Source organism: Pituophis catenifer, unplaced genomic scaffold (assembly GCF_029215685.1).
Source record: "Pituophis catenifer annectens isolate HBS135680 unplaced genomic scaffold, rPitCat1.0.hap2 SCAF_2, whole genome shotgun sequence".
NCBI classification, from domain to species: Eukaryota; Metazoa; Chordata; class Lepidosauria; order Squamata; family Colubridae; genus Pituophis; species Pituophis catenifer.
The window spans coordinates 91,174,824-91,197,082 of record NW_027256882.1 but is presented as its reverse complement, the minus strand read 5'-3'; the positions used below and the strand labels follow the sequence as shown (position 1 = coordinate 91,197,082).

Here is a 22,259-nt window from a genome sequence, read left to right as displayed (position 1 = left end):
CCAATAAAAACCATCTTTCCAATCGGCCACCATGTTTTCGGTGTCCTTCTCCCCACTTGGAACTGAACCCAAAAGGATATTTCTTCCAACACTAGAGAAAAACAAAAATATTAAACCAGACATACAAAATCTTTGCACTGATTCTGTGAAATCTGCCATCCTTTTTTCCTTCGTATCTACCTGCCCTGCAGATTCTGATCCTGATTTTTAAAAAGCATTTATATTTTCACATGCTTAATAATGAAAACCATGAGTTCTTTTTCCCCCCATCTCTTCTACTGTTTCTTTCCAATGATGAGTTAACTGTTAGTAACTACACTGATGTAGTGTCTCTCAAACCATACAGTGACTGGGTAAATTATTAATTTGTCTATGTGGTAGTAGTAGTAGTAGTAGTAGTAGTAGTAGTAGTAGTAGTAGTAGTAGTAATGATGATAATAGTAGCTCTGAAGTGGCTTGAGGTTTTTAAGGAAATAATTGAAATCCCTGTAAATAATTACCCAGATGTTCATTAAAATAAATTCCTAAGATATACCTCAGGCCATTTAGGAAGGATCTCCCACTTTGCATGTGTTCAATTTCTGGCATTCTTAATTAAAATAATATCTGAGGTTCCTAAATTTCTCTACCTGAAAATATGTTTCTCCTTAATAGCCTGAAAGAGAAAGAATTTTGCCAGACTCAGCAGATAGTTTTGGTACAGTATTATATGCACGTACATAAATATATATGGAGACATGTGTAAATGAATAAGTATATACATTTACTCATCTGTACACGTGTAGCTACTTATTATAAGGCATTTTTATGTCTTCTGTTTAAATCACTTAATTCTTAATTCTTCCTTCCAGATTCTATCAAGGAAAGGCATGAAATATGTCCTTCTAATCTTCAACTACTTCCACTTACTTTGAGGAATTTTAAATAGAAACATTGCTAAAAAGAATTAAACATCCAAGACTTTTCTAGTCCTTCTTTGATGTGATCTATGGAGCAATATTTGGTTACTAAAAAAATCAAGCAACATATGCTGCATTAATAATCTCACTGAAAAGAAGAAACTTTTGTGAGTGATGAAAAACAAGCGGCTGCGAACCAAACCAAAGGAATCTGAAGAAAGAAAGGAGCTGTTATTGCAGCCAGATTAAACAGAAGCAAAACAAATACTTCCAGGAAATCTACAAATCAATGTGTAAAAGCAGCCGCCTTTCTGTGTAGCTTGTTCTCAGATGTTTACTGCCGCTAAATGTGGATATTTCATTTAGCCATCATGGACTGATAAATAATGATCAACTATTCTCTCAAAATCATCATGCATTTATAAGAACATTATTAGTGAATGTTCCAGTCTTTTTTGTAACTATGAACCAAGCAAAGATTCCTCTGGGGAAAAATGAGCAGGATTCAATTTGTTTCACTGTGCTCATAGCTACATAATGGGAGAAGGCATCTGATTGTTAGCCAATCATTCAGAACCAGCTGATACTATCCCATTGGTTGTTAACATGGGAACCGATTGTGAGATGGGTGAAAGAAAATAGTTGGACTGGATTCTTCCTAAGTTTCTGTGTGGCAGCTGTCACGGGAGTCTGCATGGAGGAAAAGTGATATTACTTTGTGAAGCCAGCATGAATTCCACAAACATTACAGATGGTTCTCTCGGCCTTTTGGAAAAGGTGCTGATTGGAACTGCTCTCACAGTTCTCATTGTTGTGACTGTGTGTGGTAATGTGATGGTATGCTTGGCTGTCTATCTCAGTCGAAGGCTTCGCAGCCTAACTAATTGTTTCATCGTCTCGTTGGCCTTTACAGACCTGCTACTAGGCCTACTGGTCTTACCCTTCTCAGCCCTCTATGAGATCTCCTCCCATGAGTGGCTCATGAACATTACTTTCTGCAATGTCTACATTAGCTTGGATGTCATGCTATGCACTGCTTCCATTCTCAATCTCTTCGTCATTAGCCTGGATCGCTATTATGCTATTACAGCACCCCTCCGCTACACCACTGTGGTCACTCCTTTACGAGTCATTGTAGCTTTGATTCTTATCTGGGTAGTGTCCCTTATGGTTTCTTTTTTACCCATCAGTTTGGGATGGAATACCAATGACACAACTATCCAGAACCAGAATCAATTGAACGGGAAGCAAGAGTGCAAATTGGAGGTCAATGCAACATATGTTCTGGTGGATGGCTTGCTAACTTTCTACCTCCCCTTAATTATCATGTGCATCACCTACTACCGGATATTTAAAATAGCCAGGGAACAAGCTAAGAGGATCAACAACAGCACTTGTTGCAAGACCGACAGAACTATATTGCCCACAGTGAAAGAACACAAGGCCACTGTGACCCTTGCAGCTGTGATGGGAGCCTTCATAATATGCTGGTTTCCCTATTTTACTGTGTTCACATACCGAGGTGTGATGGGTGCAGTATGTGACCCACTGCTGACTGTTGTCTTATGGCTGGGTTATGCCAACTCAGCTCTGAACCCCATTTTGTATGCTGCGCTGAATAGGGACTTCCGGACAGCTTATCAGAGGTTGCTCAAATGTCGGCGAATAAGACCAGATGCCAGAGAAACTTCTCTATCACATGAGATGAGAGACAAGACCTGCAATCTGATGACAAATCTATATGAAAACAAACATCTAGAGACACATACAATGAATGGGAAGGCGATGCCTCTAATCAAAGAAACCATAAAAAGGTAACGTTCTCTGAAAGGCTGAATTATTACTGAGGTTGCATTAGAGACAGAAGAAAACTTTTGCGTCCTGTTTAATGTCAGAAGGAATTGTTACCCTTTGGGGAAAGCAGTGTGACCTTTAAACTGCAATCTGGTCAGCTAGATTTGTCCTTGGGTAGTTTTAAATTGCCTAAACCTAGAGTACCTCCCAAGCAAGCTGTCCAAAAGAAATGGCAACACCCTATCTGGGAAGTTGTCCATGAGGGCTCTGTCTCACAAATACTGCCTTCTCCTATAAGATTTCCCCTCACCTTCCCCCAGTATCGGTCATCTTGTTTAATCTCGTAATTATCAACTATTGTCACTTTGCTCATCTTAAATTGCTCATCTTTTCCACCTGACATAACTTGTTTTCTTAACATTCAAGGAAAGCCTGCCTTTTCACTCTCCTGGTTTTGTTTCTCTTTGCTTTTAAAATGACTGGTCTTAAGTCATTCTCAGTTTCTGCAACCAATGTATGATGTCTATCTATCTCAATTTTGACATTGTTTCCACTGATTATTCCTCTTCTGGACCCAAAGCCCATATGATATATTCAGTATAGAAATTGAACAAGTATAGCAATAGAATCAGTCCTTTTCCAGTGGTAAACCATTCTGGGTTATCAAATTATTTATTTTTGTTCGTTTAGTTGTTAAATGTATTTGCTGCCTATCTCACCATGGGGATACTCTAGGGGACTTACAACAATAAAAAGGAAGAAATGGAAAGAGTGGAAACAAAACACAAGTAAAATAATGGAATAATAAAATAAACAACGGAGATGAAAACATGAATACATCAACATGATAACAAAAAGATGGCTGGGTGAAGAGCAGAGAGCGAGAGAGGGGAGGGTGTCTGCTATCAATCCAACAGCCACCTCCACTGTGGAACTTCCCTATTTGGTCCCCAGGCCAACTGGCAAAGTCAGGTCTTCAGGCTCCTGTGGAAGGATAGGACAATTGGGGGCAGATCTTACCAGAGAGGAGGATATTCTAAAGCAGGGGTCTCCAACCTTGGCCACTTTAAGACCTGTGGACTTCAACTCCCAGAATTCCTCAGCCATTCCTCAGGTGGCTGAGGAATTCTGGGAATTGAAGTCCACAGGTCTTAAAATTGCCAAAGTTGAAGACCCCTGTTCTAAAGGGCAGGCACCATGGCAGAGAAGGCTTTTTTTCTAGATCCCAAAAGGGCCTTTCTGCTGGCACAAGTAGGACAGGCTTGTCCTAGTCGAACAAAATGGTTCATCATGTAGTCTGGACCTATGTAATTAAGGATGTAAAGGTCGTAACCAAAAATCTTGAACTCTACTCAGAAGCAGACCAGTAGCCAGTGAAGTTCACGGAGCAGAGGTGTAATATGGGCCGTATTAGGGGTCCCAAATTCCTCTCTCACTGCCACACTTTGCACCAGTTGAAACTTCCAAATGGATTTCAAGGATATCCCCATATAGAGCACATTGCAATAGTCCAGCCGAGAGGTGACTAGGACTTGAGTAACTGAGTCATGAGCCAGGAAAAGTTGCAACTGGTACAAAACTCTCTCAATTATACCTACCACCTGCTCTTTGATCAGGAGACATGAGTCCAGGAGAACCCCTAAATTACAAACTGGGTCTGAACCCCTAATGCAATATCATCCAGAACCAAGAATGACAAAAACCCAGATCCCGAAGTTCCATGTGCCCAAAGCCATTCAGTCTTGCCATAGTTCATTCGAATTCTGTTGTCCCCCATCCAGGTCCCAACAACCTCCAAGCACCATGAAAGGGTAGTGACAGAGTAGGGAAATTCTGTCTCACTGTGCCTTCCTGGTCATTGTAAGTATTTCTTATTTTTTTAAAAAAAAGAAAAAAAGTCAGATGTTGTGACATATCCACTGCTTTGAGAGACTTCCAAAGACCTGAATGATAAAGACTATCAAAACTTTTGAAGTTGTCTACAAAAAGTAGAGCTATTTTTAATATTCTCTTGCTGTTTCTCTAAATTAGCTAGATGATCATATGTTTTCTTTAAATCTCCCTCTCTAGGAAGTGGGAAATAGATCAACCTTTTCCAGTTCTGAGTCATGCTGTTTTTTTCCACAATTGTTGTCAGAGAGCTGCCACAAACTTTATGGTTCCTTTAATTGCTCCACCACCATGGGCTTTCCTGTTTGCTAGTTGTTTTCTAGACCATCTGATTTCCTCCTCACCTACCCAGTACAGAATTCAAATTAAAGCATTCCAACCAATTGCTAACCAGCCCTTCCAGAAACACATCCATTGAAGAGAATTCCACCACTGTTGGGTGACTACTAGTTCCCTTACTTAACTACTCTTTCCACTAGGAGGACTTTATAGTATTCAGTAAGAATTTCTCTTTCTGTAATTGAAAACCAGGAGTCCTTATCCTACACATTGAAATAATAGATAAAAAAACTTGGCCTCCTTTTGTATATGAAAAAAAGTTATTATATCCTCTGTGAGTATTCTCTCGTTGAGTCTTACCACTCCCAATTTCTTCAGTTCCCTACATAGTCCTCTGACATTCCTCGTGGATACCCTGAATCTGTTCTATTTTTTTCTCTATCCTACTTACAGTGTGGTTCCCAGGCCAGTGTTGGCTGGGGAATTATGGGAGTTGTGGTCCACTGACCCACATAGAACAATTGTTTTCTATGTTTTATATTTTCTGATACAACTTAAAATTGCTTCTGCTTTTTTGCAGCTGCATGAAACTGCTAACTCAGTTTCTTATTAGCTATGTTTCAAAATCTAGGCCTTTTATTTCATAAGCGAAAAATATAGACATATCTCTCTTAAAATTCATTTTGGATTTTTCAGTCCATTTTTCTGACCTATTCAAAACTATTTTGTAAGTTATTTAAAAAAAGAGGAAACATCCTAAAGTGATTAATTAAAAAGAGCAAGTGAAGCATTTCAATTCTTAGTCTCCTAGTTAAATAAGCATCTAAAAACAATATAGGCAGTTCAGCTTATTTTGATTCTAGAGAGATTGCATTTCTAAAGATCTAGAAAAAGAAGAAGTGGGAATGTTGCTTCCCAGAAGCATTTAGAAATTTCAGATTCTTCAAAGAGATATTACTGGATCAGAACACTACAGCTTCACTCTATAGAAACTTTCCATTTGGCAGCTAGCTCTTATTTTACTATCAGGTTTCAGGCAATGTCAAGAAATTTATTCTGCTGCTTGATCTTAAACAGAAAGGCCAAAAATACTTCTTATGTTCTGCAGATGCTTTCGGTTCTAGCTACCAGAATGGGTCCAGATCAGTGGTGAAATCTAAAATTTGTTACTACCGGTTCTGTGGGCGTGGCTTGGTGGGGTGGGTAATGTGACTGGGTAGGCGTAGCCAATTTTTTTTTTTTACTTTTAAAACCATTTTTTCTTCAACCTCTTCAGCGAAGAAGTTGTAAAAAAATGCTTTCAAAAGCTCTGACGATCCAAGCTGAGTTGAGTTTTTAAAAACTCAACGAGTTGAGATCCAAGCTGAGTTTTTAAAAAACCCCTGCAGATCAGGCAACTCAGCTTGGATCGTCAGAGGCATTTAAAAGGAAAAAAAACCCTTTTTTTCTTTTAAATGCCTCTGACGATCCAAGCTCTGCCAATCAGGCAACTCAGCTTGGATCATCAGAGGCATTTAAAAGAAAAAAAGGGGTTTTTTTTCTTTTAAAAGCCTTTGATGATCCCAGCTGAGCCGCGTGATCATCAGAGGCTTTTTTTTTTTTTTACTTTTAAAAGCATTATTTGGCCGAAGAGGTTGTAGAAAAAATGCTTTTAAAAGTAAAAAAAAAAAAAAAGCCTCTGATAATTGTGCAGCTCAGCTGGGCATGGGGGGGGTGGCAGGGATTTTTGCTACCGGTTCTCCGAACCACCCGCCTCCATCGCTACCGGATCAGGCGATCCAGTCCAAACCGGGAGCATTTTACCCCTGGTCCAGATGTTGCTTAATGCCATGGTGATCATCACTCTTCATTTGCCATGCAAAACCTGGCCGTGTTGGGATGCTTGCTTTGCTTTAGAAATTAAAGCCAGTTATTTGCTGAATTGTTTTTATCTAAAAGAAGCTGTGATAAGGGAAAAGCTAAAAATATTATGGACATCTATGTCCGTGATGTACAGATCTTTTGCTCTAGGCACCATGTTCAGGTTACCATAGAGCTGGCTTGTCTTCACAGAATGGTTCAACCATTCACCACCGCAGTGAAGAACGGGAATTATTTTTGACATATGAAAATCTTCACATGTCAAGGGCAAATCTTTTATCTAGCTAACATTTTGTTGTATTTTTCTCTTGAAAACAATGCCTCTGACAATCTGGACACAATGCTGTTATCTGTCTTTCACAGATCCATTTTACCAAAAAAAAAAAAAAAGAACTGAAGCGGTACATATCCAAACAAAGAGCAGCTGTGCTTTTATTATATAGATATAGAATGAACTCAAGCATACTTATAGCTGATAGAAATGGGCAGTATGCTGTGTTCAGAGTGGCTCATTTAATGGAATAAAATAAAATGTGTCATTATACACAGTTGTAAGCACAGCTAACTGGGTTCTTCTTATGGCCCTGCTAGCTGCAGGGGTCGAGGATTACTCTTATATAGTATTTTATTATTGAAATGTGGATCTGCACCAAAAAGCCAACTGTCTAGAGCAGAAATCCTGTGATTTTGGTTTTAAGAGTGGGGATTGTTTTTTTAAAAAATAGCTTCCCTGTAGTCTCTCCTTTTCGAAATCTTTCCTTGCTGTTCAATAAAGACAAAAGAATTCAAATTCCACATCATCTGTCAGCCCCCAAATCTTTACACTTTACCCCTATGTAATGTCCAGGGAAACAGCCAGATTGTTGTGGCCTTTCAGCGGCCTGTGCAGTTAGTAGCTGATTCCGACAACAAGGAGGCTGGTGTGCTGCGCCAGCAGCCTGTGCAGCTGGCGCTCGAGTCAGACAATGAGGAGGCTGGAGAAGATGTGGTGTCAGAAGCGGGGATTCAGCCAGGGCCTTCAGAACCTCCAGAAGCTTCCATAAGTGAAGAGGAAGAAGAGGAGGAGCCTCTTCTCGATGCACAAGTGCACAGAGCTGTTAAAAGGCAGGAGTGGCTCCTCAGGAGATGGTCTCCTCGAGAGTAAGGTTTGGTATTAATTGGCCACTCCCTTAGCCTATTTAAGGAAGGACGATGACTGATGCAATTTGCAGGAAACAACTTCATTCATATTCCTTCACGTCTTGATTCCAGAAATGTTTGATTCGGCTCTTGTTTCTCTCTTGTCAGTTTTCTGCAAATTGCTTCTGGGCATTCTGCCAACCACAGTAAGATTACGGTTATCTGAAATACTGTGCCTCAGAATTGAGTTATTATCCTTTGGATTCTTGTCGACAAAAACGGTCCCCACCAGCAGAGTGCTGCTGCAGGCTGGGGAGGCTAAAAACAGGCCATGCAGTGGCCTCATGGGTCCTCCGCACACCCCATTTTCGGCTGGCAGAATGCTGCTGGAGGCCATGGAGACTGAAAATGTGCCCCCCCCCCCCCCGATGGCCTGTTTTGGTCAGCAAAGTTCTGCAGGAGTCGTCCATCCTGTCTCCTCCCCACTCTCCACCTTCACACATACCCCGGCCCACGCAGGAGAACTACTATGCTGATCCAGCCTTGAAGAAATGCAGTTTGACACATCTGGTCTAATGCAAGACTGGATTGATCATTCCTGTCATTACCAGAACTTTATGGGAATATAGATTCTTAATGCCTTTAATAACAGTCCCTGCTTTTATTAAAGTTATTGATCTTAGATCTGCATTATTCTAGTTCACTTTCCACAGCATCTTTATTCAATAAACACTTCATTAAAAGCATACTGTTTATCAGCACAAATTATTTAAATTCAACAGTGGGAAAAAAAACTTGATTTTTTTTATTTTTTTATTTTTGTTTAACTAAATGCTGTTCAATTGGATATGAAAATGGATTTGCTTTAGGAATTATTTCAAAGAAGAGAATTTTGTATACCTTTTCATTGGAAGAGTAGATGTTGCTACATTTTTATGTAGCTGGGAGGTGTATGCCCCTACATTTCACTGTACAGTCATTTCTCCAGCTATCCTGTTTCTCGATTTCCGTTAAACCCTGAGGGAAACATCATGAGCAAACCTCATCTTTGGAAGGGGTAGTACTTTTTAGAAATTACTGAAAAGCTCTCTCCAATAAAGGAGAATGTTTGTAGTTCAGAGTTAAAATGAGGGGTCCTCTTTGAGCTTGGTTGTTTTCTTGCAGGTGTTTCATTACGCAAAATAGGTGACATCATCAGTGCTAGTAGGGAGAAGGTCCCAAAGGTGATTTTTTTCAAGAAGCAATTGGACTTTCTTTGTTTTTCCTTGAAGACATTCATTTCTTATCCCAGAAGCTTCTTCAGTTCTCTTGGATGAGAAGCAAAATAAAGAAAATCCAGTTTCCTCTTGAAAAAAGCTCCTTTGGGACAACCATGACCTGTATGACTGACATTCTCCATAGACAGTAGGGAGAAGGGTTTGCCGCCAATGTATGCAATGGTGTGTCCTGTCAATCTTGACGGAAGTAGTCTTGGTGTTGGGTGCTGGGTGCTGGGGGGTTGGCCTGTTTACCGTTGGCTTGTTTGTCAGTTCTTTGATTGGGATATTGTTTACTTCTTGATTGTTGATCTGATGTTAAGCTTAGTGTTTCTTATCTGGGTGTTGATTGCTGGTGGGGAGGTGTTTTGATCTTTTTACTGAACAACAAGGAGATGTACCATGTTTCTATTTAATAGTTAGCAATCACTCCAAAATGTATATTTATATATACATATAAATTATCATGAATCCATTTTATGCAAATCAGTTTTTTTCTTCTGCCCTCTTTGTGAAGGCTTCATACTTCTTGAGATTTGATTTTAGCAATCCATAGTTGGTTATTCTAGGATTTACAAGAATAATATTGAAATATCCACAGAGATGTCTGAAGAAAAAGCAATGGAAATGGCAAATATTTTTTATTCCAAAGGCATATTCATATTTAATTTTCAGAAACAAAATGAGCTAGTATGAAGTTGAGTATGATAATCTGCATTTTTAAGCAGCAATCAGAGTCTATAACTTGATTTAATTGTCAAAGCTTCATGTCCTCCAATTTCACATCTATTGTTTTCATAGAATTATAAAGTTGGGAGTCATCTCGTTCAATTCCTTGAACAATGCAGGATCTGCTAAAGCATTTCATAAACTGTCCAACATATTTTTGAAAACCTCCAGTGAAGGAACATACATTTCAAGAGGCAGTTTTTTTTCCCACTGGTTGACAGCTATGATATATTACCTGAATCTACTTCCCCACAGGTTCAGCCCATTGGTTCTGGCCATACCTTTCAAGACAACAGAGAGTACATTTATTCCCTACTCTGTAAGGCTTTTTTATATCTGGAACATGCCCTCTCTTCCCCAAACTAAGCTCTTTATTTTAGAGAAGTAAAAATGGTTAATTTTACTTCTCCAAACTAAGCACACCTAGTTTCTCTAACTACTCCACCTAGGACTTGATATCCAGTTCCAAGTCTTGTTATAAGTGGATAGCTCAACAGACAGAGCTCTGTAATTTAATACCAGCTGTCTGCAATTAAAGTAAGATCGAATCCCGCCAGGCTCAAGGTTGACTCAGCCTTCCATCCTTTCTAAGGTAGGTAAATTGAGGACCCAGTTTGTGGGGGCAATAAGCTGACTTTGTATAAATATACAAAAGTATGAAGGCTATTGCTTAATGCATTGTAAGCCGCCCTGAGTCTCCGGAGAAGGGCGGCATATGAATCAAATAAAAAAAAAGTGTTTGTAATATATTACTGTTGTTATTATTATGGTTGCACAGTCAGCCAGGAATTTAGACAGGATTTGGCATTTTTATCCACACTATCAAACTCTTCCCAAGGACATGGGATAGGCAGGTGTCATTCTCTGATGGTCTTAAAAGTGTCATCGTAGGATGTAAGCTCTTCCAAGTAAAGCTGCTTTTAGCAATTGACTGATTTTGATTTTTTTCAATACCAATGGTATTCAAGTGTTGTTCCAGATGTTTTGGGGTTGCACCCAAGGTACAATATCATTATTGGTAATAGTAAATGGCAATCTTTGTTTTCCTCTGACAAGGTCATTCTACTTCTATCTGCAGGTCTTTGTATTTTGTGATTTTTTTCTCCAGTTCTTTATCTTCTATTCTGCAGTTTCCATATATTACAATATCCACTATCCAAACTTTTTTGGTTTTTTTTTTACCAACAATTGTTAAGTATAAGATGTTATATGGCAGGTATTTGTATGTTTGAATTCTAAAGTTCCAGGGCACTTTAGCTTCCTCATTTTCTTTTTTATATATAAAAGTTTTTTTATTATTTTTTAAAACAAACAAACACATAATACATCAATCCTTCAATGTGTCTTCTCAGTGTTTCTTTGGTGACTTCTTCTTCTTTTTATTACTCCTCCTATCTTCATTTCTCCTTGATAGTTTCCATTTCTCTGTTGAGATATTTCCCCAAAATTACAATACATTTAATATAATATTCTCCTTATTTAATTATCACAATCTTTATCTATATCTCTTTTTAACCAATCATAAAATTTCCCCCATACCTTATAATAGTCCATATCCTCTCTCTCTTTAATCATCAAAGTTAATCTGTTCATTTCTGCACAATCTAAGATATTTTTAATTACTTCCCCTTCCAAAGGGATTTTCTCTGCTTTCCATCTTTGTGCAAATACTATCCTCGCTGCCGTTATTATATGTATAATCAAGTATATATTTTCTTTACTAATTTTCTCTGGTAGTATACCCAATAGGAACAGCTCAGGTTTTAAATCAATATATTGTTGGATCATTTTTTCTAGCCGTGTCTTAATACTGCTCCAATAGTCTCTAGCTTCTGGGCATGTCCACCACATATGATAATAAGATCCTGGTATTTGATGGCATTTCCAACATTTAGCTGATTTGTCTTTAAACATTTTTGCCAATTTTTCCAGAGGCATATGCCATCTATAAAACATTTTATATTGATTCTCTTTATTTACTAAGTAATAATTTTAATTAGCAAGTTTATGATGTTTGTGTGTCTATATTTTTCTTGACTGTACACCGCCTTGAGTCCTACGGGAGAAAGGCGGTATAGAAATATAATAAATAAATAAATAAATAAATAAATAAATAAATAAATAAATAAATAAATAAATAAATAAATATGCAGTGGATATTGTTAGTTTATAGTTCCTTTCCCATAACTGTTGCCAACTATAAAGCTCAGCTGAATATCCACAACTTTTTGCCCAAGCAATCACTGTTTCCTTTTCTTGTTCTTCCTCTAATTCCATACTAAGCAGGATAGCTTCCTCATTTTCTATTACTTTGTCTATTTTATGGTCCCAACAGTTCTTGCTTGCAGGCGGATGGTATTTCTAGCAGATATTCCAATGTACCATTGTTGCTACTTTGTCATGCCGTTGTTTGTATTCGGTTTGTGTGTTCCTCTTGTAGCAGTTAAAGGTCCACTGTTTCTTCAGCTTCTTTGCAGAGGCAGCATTTGTTACTTGTTGCTTCCTTCTTATTATTTAGATAAGAAGGAGAAAGCTGAATCTTTTTATTGTCCATCCTTTTTGATTCTCAATAATCCGAATAGTAACTCTTGTGAAGGTGCAAAATGTTCTCAGAAAAAGATAGCTGATGCATAGCAATTGGAGAGCAAAAACCCTTTCCTCTTACACAGGCTGCACACCTTTAATCTCCCTCCCCAACCAGTTTATACAGGACAAGGTCTGTGGTTCATATGTTCAGATTGACCCTGGAGGCAATGTTTAGATGGCTGCTTTGGCCTGTCAGAAATGAGGAGTAATAAACTCACTTTTCCTGCAGATATAACTATATTACCGGTTCTGCTCTGATCTATGATTCTGATTTTCCTCACTCGTTCTTCTTGAGTCTGGAACTGAATGACATAGACCAGAGCTCATGAAACCAAGTTTAGCAGCTGAAGTATGGTAATAATAGCCGAAGATTATAGGAGCAAATATATTCTATAACTATTATTATTCTATTTCATTGACAAATGTTCTCCCTCATTCTCCCCCCTCCACCCCATTCTTATTTTAACCTTTTCAGCTCTGGGCCTTTTCCTTAAACTACAGACAGGCCAGTAAGAGTGGTCACTGTGACAAAACTCTGACTGTCCTCTTCCAAAATCCACTGAGAACAGAAGGATACAGTTTAGATTTTCTTCTGGGGAAAATCTAGGGTCCCTCAGGTGAGTATCTGGGAAGTCACATTGTAGAATGCAGTAATCTTCAATTTTTATTTTTATTTTTGCAGGTCCTTATATCTGACAGGCCACATTAGTCTCTCTGTAATATATTTGTTAATTACTGTCTCCATGTGGGCAATAGCATGATGATTGTTTTTCTTTATTAGGCTCAAAAGAAAAATTATAAACAAAATAAGTTAGCAGCTTTGAAAACATTGGCTCTAGGACATATTGGATACTAGAGCAGAAACTTGAAATTTGCAAGACCAACTGACACAAGATCTGATTTTGGAGGTGGGGTTTAGAAGTTTATAGAAGTATACCACCCTAAATTAAACAATTTAAGATAATGTGACAAATTGATTGAAAGTCTTCAGTCAAAAAGGGGTTAGTTCAACCAAAGGCAAGCAACATACATCAACAGTTCACTGCTTCAGGTAGAGACAGACCCAGTTTAAGAATGACTTTTATTCCTAATTCTGCCCTTAACTCAGTAATTTGTAGGTACTGTAGGTTGAAACTTGTACTTTTGCACAATGAACTGCTGAAAACAAGCTGTATATTAAACATGTGTGGCTTCAACAGTACATAAAAAAATTATGGGGCTTCGATGGTTCATCAGCTTAAGGGGAAAAAATTGCCATCTGCAATTTTTAGTAACAGGCAGCTTTTTCATAAATAGGGGGGTGTCTGAAAGTCAGACATTCTTAACTCAGGAACTGCCTGCACCCATTTATTCTTCTGTGCCAAAGATTTCCTTGGTTCCATCTATGTGCAGATCACCTGTAGCTATTGGTTGCTTATAAGACATAAGCATACATTTACACTGAGCTCGTACTTTAAGTGTACGACATGACTTTCGTTCTATTAACTACTATTGGTTGTTTATAGTATGTTTATGCTCAGGCTAAATATACATTTTTGACAAGCAGTGAATATTGTATAGATTGTAATAATGCACGTCTTAAAGTGTGTATAGAAGGTGTCCAATAGGAAGGAATGCTGAACCAGTTGTATCTGAAGCCCAAAAGGCTTCTAGAAGGCCTGAGAATGTGTATGAGTATAAAATGTTTTAGACATTAGTGTAATATTAGTTTGTCTTCAACAGAAACTGATAATTTTTTATTATCAATTTTCTTAAATTCAATGACCATCAAATTCACTCTGCCCATCTGTATTTAACAGCATTTTCTCTCCTTACAATGCTGAGTTCCTTTATTTTTCACTTCCAGAAAATACAATTTTCAGAAACATGACCCAGACAAACCCAATGAATTTTCAGTTCCTTTCTAACACATGACGAAAGAGCCACTTCTGGGCTTTTAACCCTAAATCACATGAAAAACACTGATCATATGAAAAGATTAGGTATTCTACATTAGAAGAGAAAATGCTTTATGACACAAACAGCAAATCTAGACAGAAGTTTCTTCCCCAAAAATTGTTAAGGGGTAGTGCAGCTGGACATCTGTAAGAGGATGAATTATTTATAACTTGGAATGCACCAAATCTTACTATTTCACAGGGTACTTTCCTTAATTAGGAATGTGGCAGTTTTGCAAGTGAGGGGGATCGATCTTTCTGATTTTTTGCACTTCAGTAGTAGTCTTCATAATATTTGGGAACAGGGTCTTTGGAATGCATAATTGTGGATTATGAATATCAAGATAATGTTCTAAAATAGTGAAATGGAATAGGATTTAGAATAGAATAACAGAGTTGGAAGGGACCTTGGAGGTATTCTAGTCCAACCCCCTGCCCAGGCAGGAAACCCTACACCACTTCAGACAAATGGTTGTCCAATATCTTCTTAAAAATTTCTAGTGTTGGAGCATTCACAACTTCTGCAGGCAAGTTGTTCCACTTATTAATTGTTCTGTCAGGAAATTTCTCCTTAGTTTTAAATTGCTTCTCTCCTTGATTAGTTTCCACCCATTGCTTCTTATTCTACCCTCAGGTGCTTTGATTAACAGTTTGACTCCCTCTTCTTTGTGGCAATCCCTGAGATATTGGAACACTGCTATCATGTGTTCCGATTTGCTGTCAGTGAAGTGGGAAAGGAATTAAATTTGTGGAGAAGTATTTTAAAAATCTTTTAAAATGTCCCTTCTTTTTTTCTACCACATGGTACATACATTTCATCCCTAAAAAGGAACTCAAAAATCCAGACTAACAAATGTTGGAAATCAGGCTTTGGGAAAACAAATAATAAATAATTAGCTGCTTGACAAGGAACTACTTCTCCCCAAATTTACTATTCTTTTTCTGTTGAATGAGAGGTACTGAAAGAATATCACAATGTTATTTGATATTATCAAGAATAATTTTTATTACTTGCTTTACTTTATAACTGAATGGCAATCCTGCTTTCTCCTTTTAATATACTCCCCATCCGTTGAAGTCTCCTTTCAGAAAGCATAGATCTGTATGCCTGTTTGGTTCAGCTGCATTGCTATGGGTAGGAAATTCCTCTTTGACATTTCTTGTTGAACATCTGCTTCCTACTTCTTTTATAGTTGTTGTTGCACAAGTATCCGTGTTCTTGTCTATCGAGAGCTTCAGTCATCCAGGCCATGGTTGTCCAAGGGTGCTTTTCCAAAAGGCAACTGGGTTTTCTTAGTTTTTAATTTGAAGATATTTTGCTCCTCATCCAAGAAGCTTCTTCAGTTTTGAACTGAAGAAGTTTCTTGGATTAGAAGTGAAATATCTTCAAGGAAAATCCCAAGAAAATCCAGTTGCCTTTTGGAAAAGCACCCTTGGGACTATTAATGTTCTTCTTCAGTCCTTTCACCAACTCATGTGGTCTTGCTAGGCTGTTTAAGAGCCATCTCAGAGTGTTTCACTAGCTGGGTTTGTTTGTTTGTTTGTTTGTTTGTTTGTTCGTTCGTTTGTTTGTTTGTTTGTTTGTTTTAGAATATCATTTGTCACATTTGGGGGCAACCTCAACCTTTTAGCAAATCCAAAATACAATTGGCATTCAATCTCTGCAAAAAATCCCAATGATGCAAGCTAAGAGTTGCTTCTGGATCTTATTCATAATAATGGTGGAACCTGAGTCAACACCTGAAAATTCAGTTATTCAGAATTTAATCAAGATGTTATTTGCTGGGAGCCTGGAAAACCTGGGCAGGGTTTAACAAAATAAGGTCAGAATCACCTCTGCATATAGTCCCACAACCCTGATAACATGATCTTTCTGTTCTGCTTCAGTTTTATTGACAGTGTCACAGGGATTAAAAAACAGAGGTCACCTTGCTGTTAAAAGCCAGATACAATTGTTGTGCTGGTTCTACACGAGGCAGTTGTAGCTTTGCACAAGATCTCATGCAAATAAAATCCCTGCCATTGTGGGGAAGGGAGACTTAAGACTGTACTGCTATCAGCAGCTGTTTTTGAGGGATATGCTTTCTGGAAGCCCATGTTAAAAAAAAAAACTAGCAGATGTAGTAAATCATTTGCCACCATTTCAGCCTTGAAAGATAGATTTTTATGCAAGTGGTACTTGACCTCACCGTATCAATGTCACAGTCGGTAGCAACCTTTTGACCGCATTCATCACAGAAATGCAAAAGCAACAGGATAACAGTAATGGCTGAGTGACAGCTTTTGAATAAAAAATGAGACCATCGTGGGCAAAAGTGGAACTTTTGAACATAACCAGCTGCTTGACCAGCCTGTAACTCTCATTCCTGTGGCCAGCTTAGGTCTGTTCCCCAGACCATTAGCTTTCTTTTGGGAAATATCCTTCACATTTCAAAAAGTCCAAGATTCAGAAGGAATTTCTCAAGAGTCTAGTTTACATCCAGCTTTGGGTAGCCCTCTGTTTTGACTTTGATTCAAGCCATTTGCCTGAAGAGAAAGAGCAATGACACATTCGGCTTCGCATCAGGGAAGCCCCTTCAATAGCACAAGGATAATTTGACTGTTTTGTTCCTGTATCGGTTTCAACATTAGCTGAGTATTTCGTGTGATATATGTTTGTGATATAGGTATAGAGATATAGATATAAAGACAGATGGGTGACCTTGGTCCAGTCATTCTCTCTCAGCCGTAGGAAGGAAGTAATGGCAAGCTACTTCTGAAAAACCATGTCAAGAAAACTGCAGAGATTTGTCCAGGAAATCTCAGAGAATGAGACATGATTGAACAGAAGGAAAACAAATATTAGAGACACTGTATCTGCTGTCAAAAGACATACCACAAAAGCTGGGAAGGAGACTCAGATATAAAGTCCTATAGTGAATAAGCACATTTTAAATTGGTTTTAGTAGGGAAGGGCTTCTCATTCTGAAGATGGAAAGAGTTTTGTTATTAGCATCATCAGTCATGTTTAATGGGTCATATTGATGGCTTAATAAAGGGAGGGGTAGATTGTTAAGGCTTACTAATGTATTTCCCAAAGGAGCCACAGTAGTTTACCCAGAAAGGGGAGGGAGGGGCCTGAAATTAAACCAGCATGCTTAAAAACAATAAATAGAAATGTTAAAATTGAGTTCATTTTAAGCAGAGGAAAATGAAATAAGTAACAGGAAAACTTAAAGTCTGCCTGGGCCTGGAGTAGTTATTTTCATCTCATCAACGGATTGAAAAGGACTTCAGTTCTTTTCTGGGAAAAGACAGTGAGGAGTCAGGCAAGCAGGCTTGGGGAGAAATTTCCATACGTTAATGAGAAGATCCTACTGCTGACTACCACAGTGTGAGCCAAACTTACTAGTGGAAATATAAGCAGGGTTCTCCAACTAATCTCAGAGTATCTGTTGGAGACATTTGGAGGTGGCGTGGGGCGTGGGGGATTCCCGGATTATGAAGAAGCAAGACTTATGGTAAAATATATCAATGTGAATCAGCACAACTGTATCGTTTCCAACATGTAGTCTGTGCAAATCATGGCAGTCATATGCACAGGTACCTTATTAGTCTGCTGCACCACTCAGAGGAACCTGAGTGGCGCAGCAGACTAATGCTACTGTTAAAGGTAGTATTTAGCTTCCAGCTGCCTGCAATTATTGCGAGTTCAATTCTCACCAGGCTCAAGGTTGACTCAGCCTTCCATCCTTTCTAAGGTAGGTAAAATGAGGACCCGGTTTGTGGGGGCAATAAGCTGACTTTGTATAAAATATACAAAAATATGAAGGCTATTGCTTAACGCCTTGTAAGCCGCCCTGAGTCTCCAGAGAAAAGCAGCATATAAATCAAAATAAATTTAAAAAAAAATAAAGATGTTAAATTCACATGATTCTTCTGGGCAAGTATCTCTTAAATAAAAATATAGAAACGAGCATGCTTGAATGCTCTTGAAACATTCGGAGAATACAGATATAAATTTTTCCGATATATCTGTTGCATACTACCCAGAAAGAGAACCTTATTTAAAACTCAACTAAAGATACATATTTATGATTCATTTCAATGAAAAGTTCTCCTCTGCTCTGTGGTTTTTGAAAATTTCCAAGGCATGAAATTGAAACTGATCACAAAATCTCTGTGCCAGAGATCAACTGCTGGAAAGTATGTCATGTTGCTTTTAAGCAAAACAACATTTTTGCCTTTAATGATCTTCTTAGAAAAAGTGGGTGCAAAGGAAGAAAAGTATTAAAGTTTTTTTTTTTTTTTTTGCAAACAATAAAACAGCTAATATGTGGTTTAGCTACAAATTGAACTATTTCATCAGATTGATTTATAGTTGTTTCCTTTCATGTTTCTAAGCAGGCCTAGCAATAAACACACTTGAGGGGTGTGAAACTTTTGCAAATAACCCATCATTAAAAATGAATGATGGTCATCAGGGTTTTCTTTATTCTTCTGTGTATTCTGAGTAGTTCCCTGAGGCAGAGATGGGATTTGTATATATTTATTTATTTTTAATGGGCCATCCGTAACAAAGAGTAGTTTCAACTTTGAACGTTAAAAAAATGAATTTTTACTTTTCCACTTTTTGTTCTTGTTGTTTCATTTCCTCTATGATTTGGTTTTGTTTTTTTTAGATTTGCTACAAATCACAACTGGTGCATAGCATCTGTGAAGTAGTTCCATTTTTCATAAGCTTTTTTATATAAGCCTCTTTCTTATACAAGGTTTTTATTACAAACTCTGAAGCTTGTTTGTTTGCTACTTGACATGCCTGACCCCATAAATAGAGATATATGAAATTGGTCATCCTAGAGGGAACTGTTGGTCTCTTCTCCTTAACTCTGATTAAAAATTTCCATAAATTCTGCTTCACTTGAGAAAGTTTGTAAGTGAAATGCTTCATTAAATTATGATTAACCTCCTTATTTAAGAGAGCAATCCAAAAGTGATATTTGAAAACAATTCAGGCAGCCTCATAGCATGGAATAACTTACATCAGACAGAGAGCTATTCATTCATTCATTCATTCATTCATCCATCCATCCATCACATTTACACAGCTTTTAGCAATATAGCAGAGGCTCATGTCACCAAAAACTTAGATAGTGACCGGTATAGGGCAAAAAAACATATGTTTGCATTTCTTTCAGTTCATTTGTCAATTAAATTAATTGGTGAATGTCAATTCCTAGACAATCACAAAATTATATTAAATTAAAGTAAATCTACTGTATAAAGAATAAATAATTGGTTGGCGGAAATGATGGTGAAGATCATGACAACAATACTGTAATATCGTCTCATAAATACAGAAACTGGGAAGACATTAGGGGTCACAAATAAATTCCCAGGAGATTATTTTATATTCCATGTATAAGCCAGGATAAAAAGAATATTTTCGGGTATGAATGTTTAAATGGGAAAAATTAATAACTGGATGTTAATGTGGGATTCATTAGCATATATAATGGAGATAAAACAGAACTAAAGCTGTAAAGAGGTGCTAAATTATAGTTCAGAATGCCTGTATCACACCTCTTATTAATAAACATATGATCTAGGAAGAGACTCTGGAAAATGGGACCATTAAAACAAAAACGTGAAAATTATTGAGAATTACCTTCAGTCATATATCTGTAATTGGGTTTTGTTTCTCCCTTCTAGGAATCAGAACCCGCCATGTGATACCTCAAATTCTACTATCCTGCCCATCTGTCGAAGTCTTTGGTTGGCCAAAGTTCTACCCAAGAGGAACGTGTGGATCCCGGTGTTTGAGAAACCAACAGCAAGTGGACAGAACATAGAGCAGCACTCTGCACCCCATACTGTTATCTATTGTGTCTTCTCTTAAACCAGCAGGTTTTTCATGGGATTGTATTCACAATGTATGTGAATGACGAAGCAAAGATGGATTGGAAGTTCTTGTGTTCCATTGTTGAATGACGTTTCCTGTAATAACAGTTGACTCTGCCATGTCACACATGTGGAAGAAGATGAAGAGGAATTTCTCAATATCCAAACTCTGTGGAAAAAAAAATCTTTCATCTACATCCTACCGTTTTGTTAAACTCATTTCTAACCAAGAAGAAATGCATGGGTAGAAGGAAGAAATACTGGCTTCACTGGAGACTGCAGAATTTTCTCTCTACAATATTAAATTAATCCTGGGCCTGTATTCTCTGACAACCATATTATCATAATATTTCTGATAATTCACTTTTAAGATGCCATCAACTATTCATCTTTTTCTTTGACCTAATCTACAAAGGTCATGAATGCCTTGCATGTCAAATATAGTTCAAATAACAGAGATTTTGAAAACCAGGAGTTCAAGGAATAAGGTGGGAAAAGAAGGATGGGTTTGGGTAAAGCAAAGAGGTAGAAGAGCCACTGCTTTCATTTACATATTCATGACAGTAGAAGCTCTTCCTATTGTTTACTTTTCTGAAGTAAGAACAATGCATATCTTGGAAATATTTCTTTCATTTAGACCCTCTAGAACACAGGTGTCAAATACAAATACATAAAATACATTAAACTAAAAAAAGAAAATTTTGAATATTTAATAGACTCAGTTGTTTTCATTAACGAAATATTGTGTTTTGTGTATTTAAAAACACTGAAAAAGAACCCAACTGGTGAAAATATGTCTTTAAGTGTTATTTCATATTGTAATTCTTTATCATTCATGTTGGGATAATTTTTATTGGGAACAGAAAAACTATGCCCTTTCAAATTTTGCTCACGTGTATTTCAGAATCTGTGGGCTCTTTTGGTTAGTTTGAGATTAAAAACAAATTATGACTGAAAGCCTTTAAAAGAGAACAGAAGAGTTAGTAAGGATGTAGAAAAAGATGCTATTTTCAAAGCTTGAAGTGTTTTTTTTTAAATAATGTATTTTTACTAAGAGTGTCTGACAATAGAATGCTTTGCTGATTCCAAATCCCCTGTCAGCAATGGGACAGTAATAAGATGATGCAGGGTTCATTGTCTTTCCTAGTGTATTGTTTTAATTTGTGTTTGTTCTTATTATAGTGTTGATCTAAAGCACAGGTGTCAAACTTGATTGTGTCACGTGATGTGTCGCAATATTTTTTGCCTTTGCGGAGCTGGGGTGGGCCTGAGCATGACACATCTGGCCCGTGGGCCACCAATTTGACCCCCAAATAAAGGACCTGAAGGCCTTTATACTGAATGACTCCTCAGGTTCATTCTGTCCGCCATCTTTGGAGCTTTTCTACCGTCAGAAAGTTCTTCCCTGAAGTGTAGTAAAGATTCAGAAGGGGAGTCTGATATCTGTTTCATCTCTAAAATCGGAGATTCCCTTCCAAATTCAGAGAAGGGTTCTATGGCTCTTATGACACTAACTCAGGGATCTACCATTCACAGGCTTATAACACAGGATTTGATTCCTAGGTGGTTTCATCTTTTTGTGGTACTTAAAATTTCTTACCAACTCAACATTCTTCATATGTATTCAAATGCCTAGATTTAATTGGTATTCACCATGTGAATACCTTACTCTTAAGGTAAATACAGTGTATAGTATTTATGGCTTTCCAGTACCCAGATTCATTCCTAGAAATAGGAGCAATTTGACATTAGGATCAATCATCTTGAGAAGTGATGGGCTTCCCTTTAAGTTATTGGGCTGCCTGATCCCTTACATCTCTGAGATTCTATTACTGTATGGGTTCATCATCCAAACATCATTTGCCAACAAAATCTGGCATGTGATTCTGCTATTTTGTCTCAGTTCAGATAGATCTGCTGGTTTTTATTTAAAACATTTTTATATGCCATCATTTCCCACAACTTCAGGCAGTTTATAATTGAATTGAATAAAAACATTTAAAAGATGTAAATCTAAGTTTTAGATTATT

The 22,259-nt window shown here is 37.5% G+C and overlaps 1 protein-coding gene across 1 annotated transcript; it reads left to right on the top strand.

Annotated features, from left to right (window-relative positions):
* Positions 1-1,628: 1,628 nt before the first annotated feature.
* On the top strand, positions 1,629-20,645 carry HRH2 (histamine receptor H2). The gene is made up of 2 exons (XM_070933808.1): positions 1,629-2,713; positions 20,041-20,645. Exons 1-2 carry the CDS (start codon positions 1,629-1,631, stop codon positions 20,225-20,227), a joined length of 1,272 nt encoding a protein of 423 aa, XP_070789909.1. The 3' UTR covers positions 20,228-20,645.
* Positions 20,646-22,259: the final 1,614 nt, after the last annotated feature.